At 40.5% G+C, this 16,375-nt stretch overlaps 1 protein-coding gene across 1 annotated transcript; it reads left to right on the top strand.

Annotated features, from left to right (window-relative positions):
* Positions 1-885: 885 nt before the first annotated feature.
* On the top strand, positions 886-13,698 carry wsb1 (WD repeat and SOCS box containing 1). Its single transcript, XM_084020270.1, has 9 exons — positions 886-1,250; positions 2,778-2,946; positions 4,693-4,976; positions 5,324-5,455; positions 6,350-6,450; positions 9,230-9,402; positions 9,986-10,099; positions 11,658-11,765; positions 12,038-13,698. Exons 1-9 carry the CDS (start codon positions 1,211-1,213, stop codon positions 12,198-12,200), a joined length of 1,284 nt encoding a protein of 427 aa, XP_083876396.1. The 5' UTR covers positions 886-1,210; the 3' UTR covers positions 12,201-13,698.
* The last annotated feature ends 2,677 nt before the right edge of the window (positions 13,699-16,375 follow it).

The raw sequence follows: 16,375 nt of genomic DNA, 5'->3' as shown, positions 1-16,375 counted from the left end.
ATCAAACTGAATTCTAAAGTGCAACTTCTTCATGCATAATTAACCTTCAGTGTAAATGTACATCATTTTAGTTTAGTAAAGTCAGCTGAATATACTTCCATTCAACATATATTTACTGTAATTTAAAGCAGGTTTCCTGCCATTTTAATAGTCTTTTGCTGTAAAGGTAGATAATGTTACGCTATTAAAATACATGTGTTTAGTGTAATTTAAAAGAAAATGCCTGCTGTAATAATGTCAACAAGAGTTTTATGCTACAGAAACATGACACAACTGTGGGTGTTGGCCCCAGGGTGTCCCTTGTCATGTCTACATCCACTTCTTACCTGTATGATTTTTATTTATTTATACTTTACAGACTGAGCCTCTCTGGATTATTCCTTTCATACATTTGTATAACTTTGATGGACAATATTTGCAGACATTTAAAGACTGATGGAGCGACATCAAAGACGATAACAAACTCTCTTGGGAGTAAAGGAATGTTAGATTCTGCTAAGAATTCTTTGTAAGGAAACATAGGTGCCTGTAAACAACTGCCAGTCTGGTATATCAATGCCATGTTCAACTTATTTCTTCAGAAATATTGATTTGCGATTATTTCACCATAGATTCAGCATACGAGTAATTGTTAATTCAATTCAGAGAGTTTCACAGTAAGTTTTTCTATATATTAATAATAATAAAAAACGAAATTGTCCTAAGGCTCAAATACATATGTTGAAATAAAGTTCCTGTACAGTAGGTGGCGGTATACACCTTCAAGCTGTGAGAGAATGAGCAGCAGGGGGAGGTGTTAATAGTGTTACCACGGCAACTTTGCTGACGTCTAACAAACCCCTCCCACTGTTTTATGAGTCATTTCTCCTTTAACGCCAGATGAGAGCAGCTCAGGAGTCAGAAGCCATTGTACTACCAGAGATAGTGCTGAAGCGAGTAGTATAATTACGCATTAAGCCGTTGTATTATTTGAGCATTATAATTTTAGCCTCAACAGTAAAGTAACTGTCGAGGAAGTAAAGGTAAACAAGACCTTTACACAGAGCGAGCGACGACCGTATTTTCCACCCGGATCGTTACGCTTGGCGGAGGGATTCGTTGGCCGTCAGCAGAAGAGGAAAACGCCGCCGTCTAATTTCGCAGCAGTTGCTATTATACTTCACTTTACAGTTCGTGCTTGGCTTTCTCTTAGGTCTGCGCCCTTATTTAGATGGCAAGCTTCCCAGACTCTGTAAACGAAAATGATATAGGTAAGTAGCCATGCCAACGTTGCATTTCTAAACCACCAACGCTCCGTTGTAACCTGAAAAAATAATACCGCATCAAACAAAACAATGTTCGTACCAGCTAGCTTAAATGCTGTTCCACTACAATACAACGTGATGGGCGGTAGAGAGCATCGGTGCCTATTGTAATCAGAGGCTAATATTCATCAGTTTTTACGATAATTACGTGTTCTGTGTATGTAGCTACATCGAGCCTCGGGGCTTAGCATTAATGCTAGCTTCACAGTTTAGCTCCCCTCATATCTCAGGCGGGATGTCTGTTATTAATACCCGTATGCACCGTCTCAGTTAACCGAATGTGCTTAGCTTGGTTTCATAAACTATAACGTTGCTGTGTTTTAACATTTCAGGCTTTTTTAGTACGTTAATTGTTTAAAAAAAGGTGTATTTTCTTCTGGCAAAGACGCTTCCCTCCCCCACGCACTAGTGAGGGATTCGCAATCTTGCCTCAGCGACGTGGGTTACGTGCTCACACGCTCACCGCTGCATGGCTATATGACGAGACTCTAAATGATTAGTATGTCTATGAACTATATTGATTGTGTCTCATGTAGTATGTCTGTAATGTTGTTAAGCAATTCTAACTGCCATAAATGTGACGTTAAGAGGCTTTCAGTTCAACCTTGTGCTTATTGTTCTACTTTTCCTGATTGCCGTAAAGTATGAGGAGACACAATATGGCAATTTTTTTTAATTTGTTCAATTAATTTACATTTGGTAATTAAACTCTTAAAATGTCACTGGACATACTGGAATCATTTTGCGATTTGTTAAGTAACTAATATTTTATTCTGTCATAGATAAGACTCGTCTTTGTTTTTGTTGATAGTGAAAACCATCAAATTATTTAAATTCAATACAATTATAATGCAATTATTGTATCCATCTACTTTTGTAGCCTGTATTTCTTAAGTCTATATTTCACTTCTCGTCCATGATAGCAAACTAGAACGTTTTTTCAAGTTATGATTATCCTTATAATGGAAAATTAACACGATCAACTTATTGTGAGTTTTTTTTTTATTGCAATCCTCCCATCCCTAGACACCCATTATTCTGTTTAAGGCTATAAAAAAATCTCCACTGCTTATTCTTTGTGTTAATTGTGTGTTTGGAGACGGTTGAGAAATTGTCTCTCAATCCGTTAGTTGTGTTTCTGAAATCTATAAGATTTACATAGGAAATGTAAGTCAGATGTTACTTTTCACTATTAACCTGCTTGTTTTGTAAAATTTCCCACCTGTTGTTTTTGTGCCAAAGGTTGGGTTAGCACAGTCAGCCAATAGGATATATGCATCACTGACAAGCCTCCTCATGCCTTAGTGACGGGTTACTTTTAGGATGACTGGAATTCCTGTATGTTGGCCTGGATAAGTGTAGTGATTCTAGGGACAGTGTAAGTGATTCTAGTGTAAGTGATTCTAGGGACAAGTGTAAGTGATTCTAGGGACAAGTGTAGCTGAAGTTACAACGTTGCTGTTGTTTTCCCAGGTAAGGCAAAGTTCATCGGTGAACTCCTGGTGCCTGTTGCTCCCTTCGACCAGAAGTCTGGGCGCGAGGCGTGGACAGTAGCCTTTGCACCCAATGGTTCCTACTTCGCTTGGTCTCAGGGGCATCGTATTGTCAGGCTCATTCCCTGGACAAAATGTCTGAAGAACTTGTAAGTATCATTTAAACATGCAATTCATTGACTACCAGTACTGTAATGTAACAACCAAGGTAAACATAACATTGCTGTAGAGTACTTATTTTAAGAGTCATTCATATCAAATTTAGGCCTGAATCATGTTCCATTAGTTATTAGTCGCTGGAAGTGTGTGCGTTTCTGAAAAATGCCAGAACCACAGCAACCAAACTAGGAAGATGCATTTAAATCCTCTGCCACTACTCAGGCAAGAACAAGTAAAACAACTGACCTCATGGTATGACCCTGCACGGTGTCCAGTTGGTCCAGCCATTTAAAAAATTTAAACTATATATGTGTGAGCTGTTTTTGAAGAAAATATGGAGATGACCCCACCCACCGTGATTGATTGATTGACTGATAAGTAAAGAGGGAGCCTATAGGAGCGTCGTGTCGTGTCGTGTAGCATGACAGCCATCTCTCTTAATGTAAATAAGATGGAAGGCACATGAGAAGCTGTTCTTTGTTATTGGAGCTCAAGCTTTTGTGTACTTTTATCAATGTACCATTGAGAATGTGCTGACAGGTTACATCTCTGTCCATTTCAGCAGCCTGTTTGCACATGACTGTAGAAAAAACAACAGGACTGTAACAACAGCAGATAAAATGATTGATTCAGCATTATCACAACACCAGGACATTTACTCACTGCAAAAGATCAAGCCAATAACAACATCAGATGTTGCTGAACTTTTGTAAACCAGAAAATTCCCCTGAGCTTAACAGGAAGCTGAACTTGGTGTCATTAGTATTATGCCAGTTGTTGACATATTGTTCTAAGCAGGCAGTGGGCAGAATTATTTTCACACATGACGTACCCATACTTTTAGGTGTGCATATTTTTTTGAGAGAAGTAGAAAACATTACAAGCTGGAGAATGTTAACACTGCATGTTTTCACTGTGCTCTTACGTCTGTAGTGCTGTAAAAAAAAAAAAAAAAAAAGCAGATGGTACAGTCAAATCTTTCATTGCCCTCCATGAAATTAAGTCCTGATATAACATGTTCACTTAGTCACATATATCTCATATGTTGTTTTGGTGCAAATCTATTTGCTAACGGAACAATCTAGCTCTTAACAAGCCCTCATTTTCCCACCCCACCTTACACAGAAAGCAGAGAGGTGTTCCTCCCAAGGACATGTGGCTTGTATCATCAGCTCCGTTTCTGCCTAACGGGCTCTTTTTCTTCTCAGTAGAGCTTTGAAATTGTCCATAGAACAAGTGCTTCTTGTCCAAACAGGTTGTGTTTTTTTCCTGCAGCAGCAAAAACATTCAACCATGTACTAGCAGTGGGCTAGTGCCTCTGTTTCAACATATTTTCCATTGGAGCTGTAATAAGTTTAGTTTGCTTAATTAAACCAAACATTTCCTTCTGCTGTTGGAGAAAATGCAATGTGTTTCACTGTGTTAACTGAGCTTCATTATCATTGATATTCTTTAATACAAATTTTATCCGCCAGATATACACATATTTTACACTGTTTGGTAAGTGGATCAGTTTTAAACACGGTATTGCAGGGAGGGACAATACAAACGGAAACAGCCTCAGTGAGGGGGCTGTGGTTTATGATTAACACCCTCAATGTGTCATTGAAATAAAAAATTTTGCTCTGCAGTTCGGGGGGAAAACACTTCACTTTGTCATCGTGGCTACACTGCTCACCTGGGTTTTTCTTTTGTTCAACTCTTCTTGTGTCTTTCTCCATTCTCTGTGGCTATAGTTCAGTCGGCGATGGTGGAGAGGCCACCAATGCCTCGAGCCCTCGGCGTTTGTCCCGTCAGAACAGCAGCGAAAGTCAGCTAATCCCAGTGGCCGACGAGCCCCGCGAGCACACCATCGACTGCGGTGACATCGTCTGGGGCTTGGCCTTTGGCTCCTCGGTGCCAGAGAAGCAGAGCCGCTGTGTTAACATCGAGTGGCACCGCTTCAAGTTTGGTCAGGACCAGCTGCTCCTGGCAACAGGCCTCAACAATGGCCGCATCAAGATCTGGGATGTTTACACTGGTGAGGACGCATTTTTCTTACTTAGAAGCAACTTCATTAGTTGTACTCAGAATAATCAGGTAATTTAATTAAAATTCAGAAATAGAAGGGAATTTTCTCAGCTTTGAAAGAAAGTCAAGGTTTAGTTCTGGCATGTCTACACAAGGGCTGTCACTTTCTGTTTTGAGTTTGAACTTTGACTGTGAGTAAAAATAAAATATTTTTATGGCCTGTAGGTCTGCTTTGGAATAGGAATGTTATTGCTGTGCTTGTAAACATTGTACCATTCACTCTTTCATTGTTAAGTTGAGTTGTTGCACTTCCTTTTTAGATGGCTTTTTCATTGATCATCTGTTTGATTGCTGCAGGAAAACTGTTGCTGAATCTGATGGACCATACTGATATAGTGCGAGACTTGACTTTTGCTCCCGATGGCAGTCTCATGCTGGTCTCTGCATCCAGAGATAAGACCCTGCGTGTGTGGGACCTTAAAGATGATGGTATGGAGATGAGCTGTTCTTAATGGAAAGTTTTCATTTTACTGCCTTTTCTGTCTTTCAATTCAGAGGGGAAGCAGAACCATTTCGTTTTTTCAACTCAGAATATGCTGTTGTCAGGAGAAATACCAGCCCTTTGAATTATTGTAAGACCAGTTTTGAAATGTAGTCTATGGCAAATTTGCACATTTGAAGAATGGCCCAGTGAAGCCTTGTGTTTCGATCTCCAGCAAGCATTCACAGAACATGTGTGTAAGGCCTGAGGCATGCATGGAATAGTGGCCCACTGCATAACATTAGACCTGCATTTCCTGCTATCCCACCAAGTCTGCTGATACCCTATAGTTTGCTCTTTGTCAACAATAGTCATGGGACGATGTGAAAATTTAATGGCACGATTACCATGCCTTAACCAATTTCGATTCACAATACTATCCTGATAATCATCAAAATATGCTTTAAACTTTTAAAATGGCACTGCAACATACTGGCATCACTTTAAATTTGGTAAAGATAGAAAGTATTGAGTATTGAGAGACTAACACTTTGTTGGTTTGGGTCTTTTTTCCACACAATTGGCCCTGCCTTATCCTTTTGTAGTACATACCATAAGAAGGGTGTGGTGCTCAAATATCTTTTGCGTGAAATGAAATAAATTCAAATAAGTGGCCCATTATGTCGCAAACCTGATAACAAAATTATTTTAGTACAGTACATACTACATGGCCACTGCATCACCGGTTTGATTCACGCCTGGAGCCTTTGAAGCAGATCCTACTTCCCCTCTCTCCCCAGTGTTTCCTGTCTGCCTCTACTCTATAGTCTGGTGTTGACGGTGCATGTGGTTGTGAACTGGGTGTCACACATGGTGGAGATAATGTTGTTTTTGCCTTGTAGGTAACATGGTGAAGGTTTTGCGGGCGCATCAGAACTGGGTGTACTGCAGCGCCTTCTCCCCTGACTCTTCTGTCCTGTGCTCAGTCGGTGCTGGCAAAGCAGTAAGTAAACAAGTTCCTCTTTACTTATTTTGATGGGATTACTAGCAAATTTTGTTCAGTTGCTTGTGACCAGTTATGCTCAATCAATTTACAAATGAAAAAACGTCCCATCTGCCCTGCCCTCTCATTCTCCAAAACAAACTGTGCTCAGTGTCATGATAAGATTCTGCATCTAGATTCTGCTTGGTTTTGTTTGCAGTGGAAAAACAGGCTTTTGGTGTTCTGTATTTTGCATGCAGAGCAGATTTCACTACTGTTGTATAGCTGAAGTAAACTCGTTTTATCATGTAATTCAGATACCACCTAAAATAAATATGTTGAAGAGGGGTAAACCTAACTGAATCAGCAGGGGAATATATTTTTTAGATAACATCCAAAAAACACTCTTGCAGTTCTGAAAACAATGTTATCCTCATGTGAACCTTGCATAGTATTAAAGGTCAGCTAACATTCTTTTACTGCACATTGAATTGATTTTCCATATATCTGCAGCCTTTATGACATGTTTCTGGATGTTGATTCCATAGACTGGCCTTATCTTCAATGTTGCAGCTCTAGATCAATCTGAACATGGTAGTAATGGTGGTAGCTTTGTTAGGTTATGTGTGTCCCTACAGTGTGTGTCTTGCTCTCCCTGTCACAGGTCGTGGCAGAGCTCAGTGTGTGATTGGTTTTGAAGGGAGCGCCGCGCTGACATTTTCAGCAGCCGGTATAAACCGGGGACGCACAGTGCACAATGCCCAAAGGCCTGGCCAGGGGCAGCCTGGCACCAGTCTGTACGTAGGTGCTGCTCTGTGTCTGTCTACCTCTGCTGTTGCAGTTCCTCTATTTATTTTAATTTCAGCTTAAAACTGTCATTAAAGTGGCAATGTGTAAGATCTGGTCAGAATTTTAGGTTATAACATTCATGTATTGTGCTACAGAGATGGCAGAAACTACAACGGGAGTGGGAGGGAGGATGTTTTCTTGTTGCTTTGGTTTTAAACCAATAAAACTATCGAAAACAAACTATCGAGGCGTACATGGATCGTACAGTGTCACAGTAAATGTACACTGTCACAGTAAATGTACACTGTCACAGTAAATGTACACTGTGCTGACGCTACACGTGAAGATCGGAAGACAGCTGTGTTATTTTGACTGCCTCTGAGTTTCAGCAGTTAATATCTTGCCTAGCTGTTACTTCGGAATTGGCTTTTTAAAAATGAATGATAGTAGATTTACATTGCATTGTCCCAGTAGTAAGTGCCCTATTTCTTCCAAGCATGTAGCCAGATGTTACACATTGCAACTTTTCTTGAAGTGGTTATTAAATACTCCCCCTCCCCCCACCCCATCTTTAAATGGCTCCATCCACTGTCTGGACAAGGTAGTTTCTCTTTTGTTACTAGGATTTCTGTTACTGTCAGTATTTATGTTTCCCTAGTAGCTTACAGTGTAGCATATTATAAAAGTAATAATATAACAATAAAAAACTATTCAGCCAGCCACAAAAGATAACCCCCAGTTATTGTTTGTGTTAGCCAGCAGCTTGTAAAGCTTTGCAAATGTTTCATCAACTCCTTTTGTAGATTAGTTTAGGTTTCAAATATAATTTAGGCCTTTGCAGAGCACTTATATCCTACAAATGTCAGCTGGTGCCTTAAATCAGTTGACCGATTGGCCACTTATGTGGTAACCGTTCCATCTGCAGCTCTACTGTGGCCTTTTCTGCTTTTCTAAAAAGCATTTGTGTTTCTGTTGTCAGCAGCAACAGTGGAACAGCAATAAATGATGCTGTGTTTCACCCGCATTTCTCCATCAGCATACTCCACAGCTTAGAAATCTCAACAGAGGAAACCAAGCTTATGTTTTTAAATTCAATTGGGAATCCATAACATAGGAAACAAGCTAGCATAGAGAGGGGGAAGCCAGCTAAACAAACTGAACCATTGGTCTGCATGTGACCATTGGTCTGCATGTGACTGTTTATGTAAATCATTAACTGCATTTGTTCACAAGCTGTGTTTACAGCACATAAGTATTTTCAGTATTTATCAATCAAAGAGTGATCGTGCAAAAGTCAAATAAGCCGAGCAAAGACATAAATACAAAAAAATCTGACCATGGCTGACTGTTAAAAGCAAAAGGCTTCCACAGATGATTCATTTACGACCTGTGTGTGTGTGTGTTTGTGTGTTTGTGTGTTTGTGCGAGTGCGTGCGCATATGTGTATTTTGCCAGAGGTGTCAATCCTTTGGCCATAAAATATTCTTTTCTCTTGCAGTATCTGTCTCTCTTCGTAGGCTTCTGCCGGAGGTGCGAGCCTATTGTAAACAGTGAACTAAAACTCTGAAAGGGGAAACCAGTGGAGTAACTTTATGTTACCTTAAGTTACTACTTGTTTTATTTTCTCTTTTTTATGTAGACCTCTTGTTAAAATAATAGTAAAAGTATTAGTATATTAATGTGTTAAAAGATGTATACATTTAATTATTTTGTAGTTTCATAGCATTTTATATAAAGATGTTAATCATAATTGTCACTGTAGGTGTACTGCATTTTGACATAGCCTTGCTGCTTGTGTAGCATGTGCTCTTTTGTTTGATCGGTCTGGTTAAAGGTTACAAAGCATTTCAATGACACTGAGCATAACTTGATTATAACTGTTTAATTCCTGTTGCTTAACTTAATTTCTAAATGCTTTATGTGCAAATAGTAAAGATAAGTGTAACATAGCACATCAATACCCTGTTGAAATCATTCCATGGGCTATAACAGTCCTCTCTTCCCATTGCAGGTGTTCCTATGGAACATGGATAAGTACACCTTGATCCGGAAGCTGGAGGGCCACCACAATGATGTGGTGTCTTGTGACTTTTCACCGGATGGGGCCCTGCTGGCCACTGCCTCTTATGACACCCGGGTCATCGTATGGGACCATAACAAGGGCAACATTCTGCTTGAACTGGGGTAAGAAAATAAGCCTGATTCATATTCAAGAATTGGGAATCCGTGAACCGTCCTCTGTCGCTCTCCTGGCCGGTTCTTCCTCATTTGATGGAGTGTTCTGGGACGGAGCATGGACAGATTGTGAAGCCTTTGAGGCAAACTTGTGGTTTGGGGATATAGATATAAAATTGAATTGTGTTGTCCGTCCACCCAAATATCTCTATGTGCAAATGAGTATAGTATTATATTTCTGGGGAGGGGGGATCTTAACTCGAGGTCCACTTAGTAGCTTTGTCTGGAGCTTTCATACCTCAGTGATTTCCTCAGTGGATGGAGTTTGTCTCACATGAGTCACAAGTGCTAAAACAGTGCAGATGAGTCATAGTCAGTGAACTGACTCATAATGTCCGTAACACAGGAATAGTTATCTATATTTTTGCCAACATAAGCTACTGGTGCTACTAGATCAAGTAAGGCTGTAATTGCAAAACTCTGAAGTGTTCTGAATTCAGCGAAATGTTACCAGTGAATGTTCTGAGGGTTTTTTTACGTGAGAAACTTGTTGTGCTGCTCTCATTAAGCTGTTGTCCTCATCTTTCTGCAGCCATCTTTTCCCCCCTCCATCGCCCATTTTTGCGGGCGGGGCAAACGACCGCTGGGTTCGCTCCGTGAGCTTCTGCCCTGACGGCCGCCACATTGCCAGCATTACTGATGACAGGTATGACACTGAATGACATCAGAGTTGAACTGATACTGTATCTCATGTTTGAACTTGCCACATTTTACTCCCATCACGTCAGTTTTGTGTTTTCTAAACTGATGTCTTTTTCTTTGAATGGGGAATGTTTTAAAATGAAAATGGCTAACATGTACATTTTACTATAAACCCTGAATGATTTTCATATAATATAATAAAATCCTTTTCCCTGCTATGACCTTAGATTTAAAAAAAAGTGCTCTGTTTGCAACACTAGCACTTTCAAAGTGTTCAAATCATGAGCCCTTTCAACCAACATGATCATCTACGTGCCTCTCACGTAGAGTTGTCAAAAAAATCGATAAATAATCAATACTAAAAATTTGTATCGGAGTCGATACCAGCAACAAACATGTGCCATGTCACCAGAAACACAGAAAGTAACATTTCTGCCTCTTAATTTTTATTCATTTTCTCCCCGTGGTATCGAAGATGGTATCTCCTGAGTATCGGTATCGAATTTCAAATTCTAGTATCTTGACAAACCTACTCTCAAGTGGATGTTGCTACTCTGAAGCATTTTTGGTGCACATGGGCTGAAATGTAAACAGCATAGTGCAGCAGAAAAGCTTCACTGTTTGCTGCGGTTTGTTTTTAAATCTTGCAGGGAGTCATGAGTCTTTTCAGCACAGAGCTACTGTATGCTGGTCTGTTTGTTTGGCCAGGCCCAGGTCACATGACTGTCACAGGGTAGCTATTAATCACTCTGCTGGCTGGCCACGTGCTGAACAGTTCTGTTGTCTGTATGTTGAGAAGAGAGGCAGGAGGAATCTCTACAAAATGGCGGTTGTGGGGGAAAAGCAAAGCAATTCAGCCCAAAGTATTTCAGGGAAGGCACTGCAAGTCGTAATGTTTGACCAGCAGTGTAATTTCTCTAATAATGTAATGTTTTAGGTACTTTAAAATGAGGAAATACACATAATGAACATATGCTAATTAATAGAAAAGTATATGTGGATTTTTGTTCTGTCCATGGAAAGATTACCATGAAATGTGTACAGCTAAGAATGTTGACGTTTCCAGTTACATTCATCAACTTAAATGTCAGTTTTCATCACGAGAAACCTCATAATCTAAGGGGCAGATTGGCAATATATTTACTGATCACATCCGTGCATTCATATATATTTTTGTTTCAGCGACTGTCAGAACTCATTTAATCTCTCAAAAATGCAATGTTTCCTTCAGAGGTTTGCTAAAGTCAATGTAATCTTGTTCGGCATGACCCTGACTTTGAAAATACCACATTTGAAAGGTTAAAAAAAACTGCCTCGACAAGTCAGGTGACATGATGTAATGTTGAAGATGGATAAAACGCCGTAGGCTCTTTGTGACTCATGACTTAATCTTTGAGAGCAGGGAACCTCGGGAGGAAATATATGATGAACTTTGTCGACTGGAGTCTGAACAGATTTTAGAAGAAGAGAATAGTGGAGGCAAATGCGCTCAATACTATATTTGAACAGTTTGCATTCAGTTTGGATTGTGACAGCAGTGTTCTTTTTGTCTTGTTTCTCAGGCTGGTTCGTTTCTGGAGCATAGAGGAAAGGGCCCCTCAGGCCATCGCCTCTCTCTCTAATGGCCTCTGCTGTGCCTTCTCTGCTGAAGGAAGTGTCCTTGCTGCTGGGTAACACATTAGCTTACACACACACACACACACACACACACACACACACACACACACACACACACACACACACACACACACACACACACACACACACACAGATCACATTACCTCAGCCACACATTATTGACTTCTGCCTCATGAAAGAGAATGCACTTCCAATGTCTCAGCTGTCTGCTGCCACATGCAGGCTGTATGCATTCTCAGTCATTACTTTTGGTTTGGAAATTTCCACTGACTGTGTTTGTTTTGTTTTTTTGTTGCTGCCTTAGGACTCGCGATGGGAGTGTGCACTTCTGGGAGTGTCCTCGTAGCGTTGCCAGTCTGCAGCACATGTGTAGGATGTCTCTCCGCCGGGTGATGACCACACAGCGGGTGGAGGCCCTGGCCATTCCTACGCCCCTCCGTGACTACCTGACCTACAAAGCCATCTAAACACACACACACACACACACACACACACACACATCCACAACACCAGCTGCTCCAAATGCACTTTGGGCAGCAGCATCATGCTGGAAAGCCAATGAATTTTCTCAAAGAAATAGTTTTCACAGAACTTTGCTGAACAAACAAGCAATGTGCACAGATTTGACTCATTTTACACAGAGGCTCGTCCTCGTCTGAAATCCCAACGCACCTACTCACCGCAGGATATTGTGTTTCGTAAATATTTATTTTTTTAAGTACTTAAGTAATATTGTGCTGCGACCAGCGCACTATCCATACCTGTTAGTGTGAGGTTTTTTTTGTGGGGCCTCCTCTCCCCCCCTCCATCTTGGTGTGGTAGCTGTAACTGTTGAGCTCCTCTTCCAGCTGGCTCCAGCTCTCCACCAGGTTCAGTAAACCCCTCATCTTTTCTTTGGACTTGTAAGAAGCTTTGCTGAGGTGCTTGCTCTTAATGTCAGGTTTTCTGTTTGCAAGTGATCGAAGGAGTGAAGGGAAGAGACAAATGGGATGTTTAAAGGATTGTAGAAGACCGATACTCAGATCTGTGACCTACTGCTGTTGTCTAATGTTTTGGGTAGGTCGTCATGTTGTTTCTAGGCGAAGGATTCCTGGTTATGGTTTCACACTGTTCCACTGATTTGATGGATAGATGCTGGTAACGCTCCATGAAAGCTAGTAATGTAGCCACAAAGGTACATTGCTAAACATTTGGTCCAACATGATGCAGGAGTAGCCCACCCGCAATCCACCCAACATGTGTTGGACTGGTGACATCAACGGCAACAGTATGCATTCGTTTTATGCCAGACCGCCCCGTCAGTACAAAGCCTCAAGTCCATGCCACGTGTATGTGTTTATATGTAAAATGTTATCATATCTATAAACAAGTTTTCATTTATATCCAGTTCCTCTGGTGAACATTTGTATTTTTGTTCTGTTTTTAAATGTGAAAATGTCTTATTAATAACTGAACGTCTTGCTGCTAAAGACCTGTCAGATTTAATCACTAGCCAAGCTCGGCCATCTGGTGTTCAAGACCTTCATGCTCACTCTCGGTAGAAATATGTGCACATGATAATCCACACCGGCCCTTTAAGACGGAGCATTCTTACAATCTTTTGTTTGAGATTTGAAGAAGGGAACGAGAGCTTTTCAGTGTTGTCCTGTTTCTGTGGAGTCGTGGGTGCAGAGCCAGTTAGTGCTCATGCCGAAGGTTCTCCATTTTCATATAGCTGAGGTATTCTCGTTCTCATGAATGGGCTGCGGTGCATAGTTCTCCATACAGAGCCTCAACAGGAGTTTGTATTACATGGTGTTGTTATACCTGGAACCATTGTGGTCAGAAAATGACAGTCCTGCCTCAGTGAGATGCAGTATAAAGTGGCAAATATATCAAATATACTATATGAATGTATAAAGTTTTTTTTTTTTCTTGTAATATTTTGTTTGTGTGAATTTCAATAAAGGATTTTTGACAAAATAATTCATTATTGTGAGAGTCCTTCATACAAACATGTGAATGGCGTATGTTTTTTTTGTTTTTGTTTTTTGCAAAATTCCCTTTTCTCTTAAGGCATTACATTTCCTGAAATAATATCTAAGATTTAAAGCCCCTGGAAACCTGGTTTCAAATTAGTATGTCTGCATGACATTTAGAATTAATATGCAATAGTCAAAGTTATAGATTGAGAAACAGTTGGCAACCAACCACACAACTGTCTTCCCTTTCCGTTGACATGTTAATGCTACGTGTTCACAAGCACATTTTTCTATGCGAGCATGACGCATGTAAAGAAGCCCTGTGGAAGGATACAGCCTGGCGCGCCTTCATAGATAACTGCTCACGGTGCATTCCTCATAAGCACATAGCCCAGCGTTCGATTCTGACTTTGGCACCCTCGTATGTCAATCATACAACCGGCGCATTGTCAAATTAAAAGTCAAACAAGCTAGTCTGTCATGTGTAACCACCGACGGCCCTCGGCTGTGGGGGGAGGCTGGTTCCAAGGGTCTAAAACAGACGGGAACAGTGGCGGCAGTTGAGTGTTAAAGATGGAAACATTTTCATCCTTCTTCTTGTATTCTTTAATTTTCTCATTATTAAAATGTAACACCCAGTGGTAACATAAACTTCATGCACTTTTAAAATATTTTAACCCCACATCTGCAACTCCTGGGCCACCTGCAGACCCCCTCCGCACCCCTCCTCTCCTGGTCTACGGCAACATGCCACCATGGACGACTACTACTAATATTACTACTAATTTAAATACTACTACTACTTATATTACTACCAACACCAAATGCAGATGAAGCCCAAGAGCCTGGTCTGCTTGAGATTTCTGCCTAAAAGTCTGTGAAGGCAGTGTTCTAGGCCTGTTCAATGTCAAGTGTCCTGAGATAAATGTTATGTGATATGACACTATAAATAAATTGAATTTAAATTTAAATTAAAAAATATTTGCAGTTTATAATTTTAGACTAAACCACCCTGCATTCTGAGAGCGTAGTGCTCAGGTAGGACAGTCAGGTTTAAGGAGCTCTTTATGATATGTTGGGGATTGACAATTAAAAGCTTTGTAGGTGAGGAGAAAATGTAGAAACCAACATTGCTCTGTCAACTGAAATGCCATGTGACAAACAAACGCTGTTAATCTCTGACAGCATTGGAAAAGTATTTCAAGCCTTCAAGGATTCTTCTATCAGCTGAATGGAAATCTACCAGCACAAAAACATTTAATACGCCAGATGTTAACATTCAAGGCTGCTCATAAAAAAAAAAAACAGTAGTGAATCATCTTGAAACCAAAACTTCAAATAGAAGTTTTCCCATTTGGAATCTGTGAGCAGATATGTGTGTGTGCTGTTAGCAGATACAAAGGGTTAGTTTCATTTTAATATTTACTTTAAATTTTGACAGTGTGATTAGATATGTATTTGTATGCACTTAGTTTTGCATACACAAATACACCGTACTAATGACATCTTGGGGCCACAGTGAGGTAATCCTGGTAAGTGTGTTTTTGCCATCTATGTGTAATCATCCTGTGGCTTCAGGAGGATGTAAGACTCTGAAGGAGCTTTTCAGTAAACAAAGGAAGTGAGTTATGGGCTCTCAAGGACACGAGGGGGAAAAAAGAAAAGCAAACAGAGTGCTTCAGTTCTTTCTTTTACTTTTCATTACAGCTACTTTACAGTTTTTTTCAGGGCCTGTTATAATCCCAGAACCTGATGTAGGATACAGGTAGAATACAATCGTAAATACTGCCCCCGTGGATAGGAGGCACTGTGGTGGTGGAGGAGGAATGCATGATGTGTCACTACAGCTATGCACAGAATCCTGTTTGAGCTCAGAAAAGAATCGAGAAGTGGCGGTTTGTCCTTAAACCACACAGCTGGATTCCAAATGGTTCAGATGTTGAGCGTCTAAAAGTGCACACCACAACATCACGAGGGATCGAACATGTGACGTTACCGAGTGCTTTTAATTAGCTCTGTTTCTGCTGTACAAAACAAATCTTTTTCCAGCTTGTGTAACTTTTTTCCATGTCTGAGGCAAATAACAGGAAAGGTGTGTTTTTGTATGCAAGTCCAGCTATCTTTGTGAGGACCAGTTTTAGTTTCAGACCTTTAAAACAAGGACCTTTTTGGAAAGTGGGGACATTTTGACTGGACCTCAATTTAGGACGGACTTTAAAGGGTTCAGACTTCATTTTAAGGTTCAGTTTGTGTCCTTGCAAAGATAGAAGTACAGTAAAGATGGCATAATTACACTTATATAGTCCCAAGTCGCAAATTTGCCTCAGAGTGCTTGAGAATCATACACGGTACGACGTCCTCCTTGGAATGAGAAAAATCAACAGGGTTAGATTTAACAGGAAGAACCCTCAGGGACACCCGGAGGATAGACCGAAGAATGAATAGATCTGGTTTGTACAGAACAAACAAGGTAGAACAGATCAAGAACAAATGTGTCAGTAGTGACTCGACGCCCCTGACACTCCTTCATCTTAAAAGCGAGCGAGAGGGCGTCGCCCCAGCACAGCCTGAAATCTCACATGGCTGCTAATGCTTCTGAGATAACGAAGCTCCCAATAATACATGATGCCTGGTGGATGTTTACAGATTGCATCCTCTAAGTAACTGACTTTATTAAAATA

The sequence above is a fragment of the Eutrigla gurnardus genome (assembly GCF_963514095.1).
Source record: "Eutrigla gurnardus genome assembly, chromosome: 10".
Taxonomy (NCBI): domain Eukaryota; kingdom Metazoa; phylum Chordata; class Actinopteri; order Perciformes; family Triglidae; genus Eutrigla; species Eutrigla gurnardus.
The sequence above is the reverse complement of the archived record's forward strand: the minus strand, read 5'-3'. Positions and strand labels throughout refer to the sequence as shown.

What these genes read in the sequence shown, in the direction of transcription:
- wsb1 (XM_084020270.1), top strand. Translation starts at nt 1,211, where the DNA reads ATGGCAAGCTTCCCAGACTCTGTAAACGAAAATGATATAG. An exon ending in TGTAAACGAAAATGATATAG is followed by an intron (nt 1,251 to 2,777) that starts GTAAGTAGCCAT and finishes TTGTTTTCCCAG; the next exon opens with GTAAGGCAAAGTTCATCGGT. An exon ending in AACATTCTGCTTGAACTGGG is followed by an intron (nt 9,403 to 9,985) that starts GTAAGAAAATAA and finishes ATCTTTCTGCAG; the next exon opens with CCATCTTTTCCCCCCTCCAT.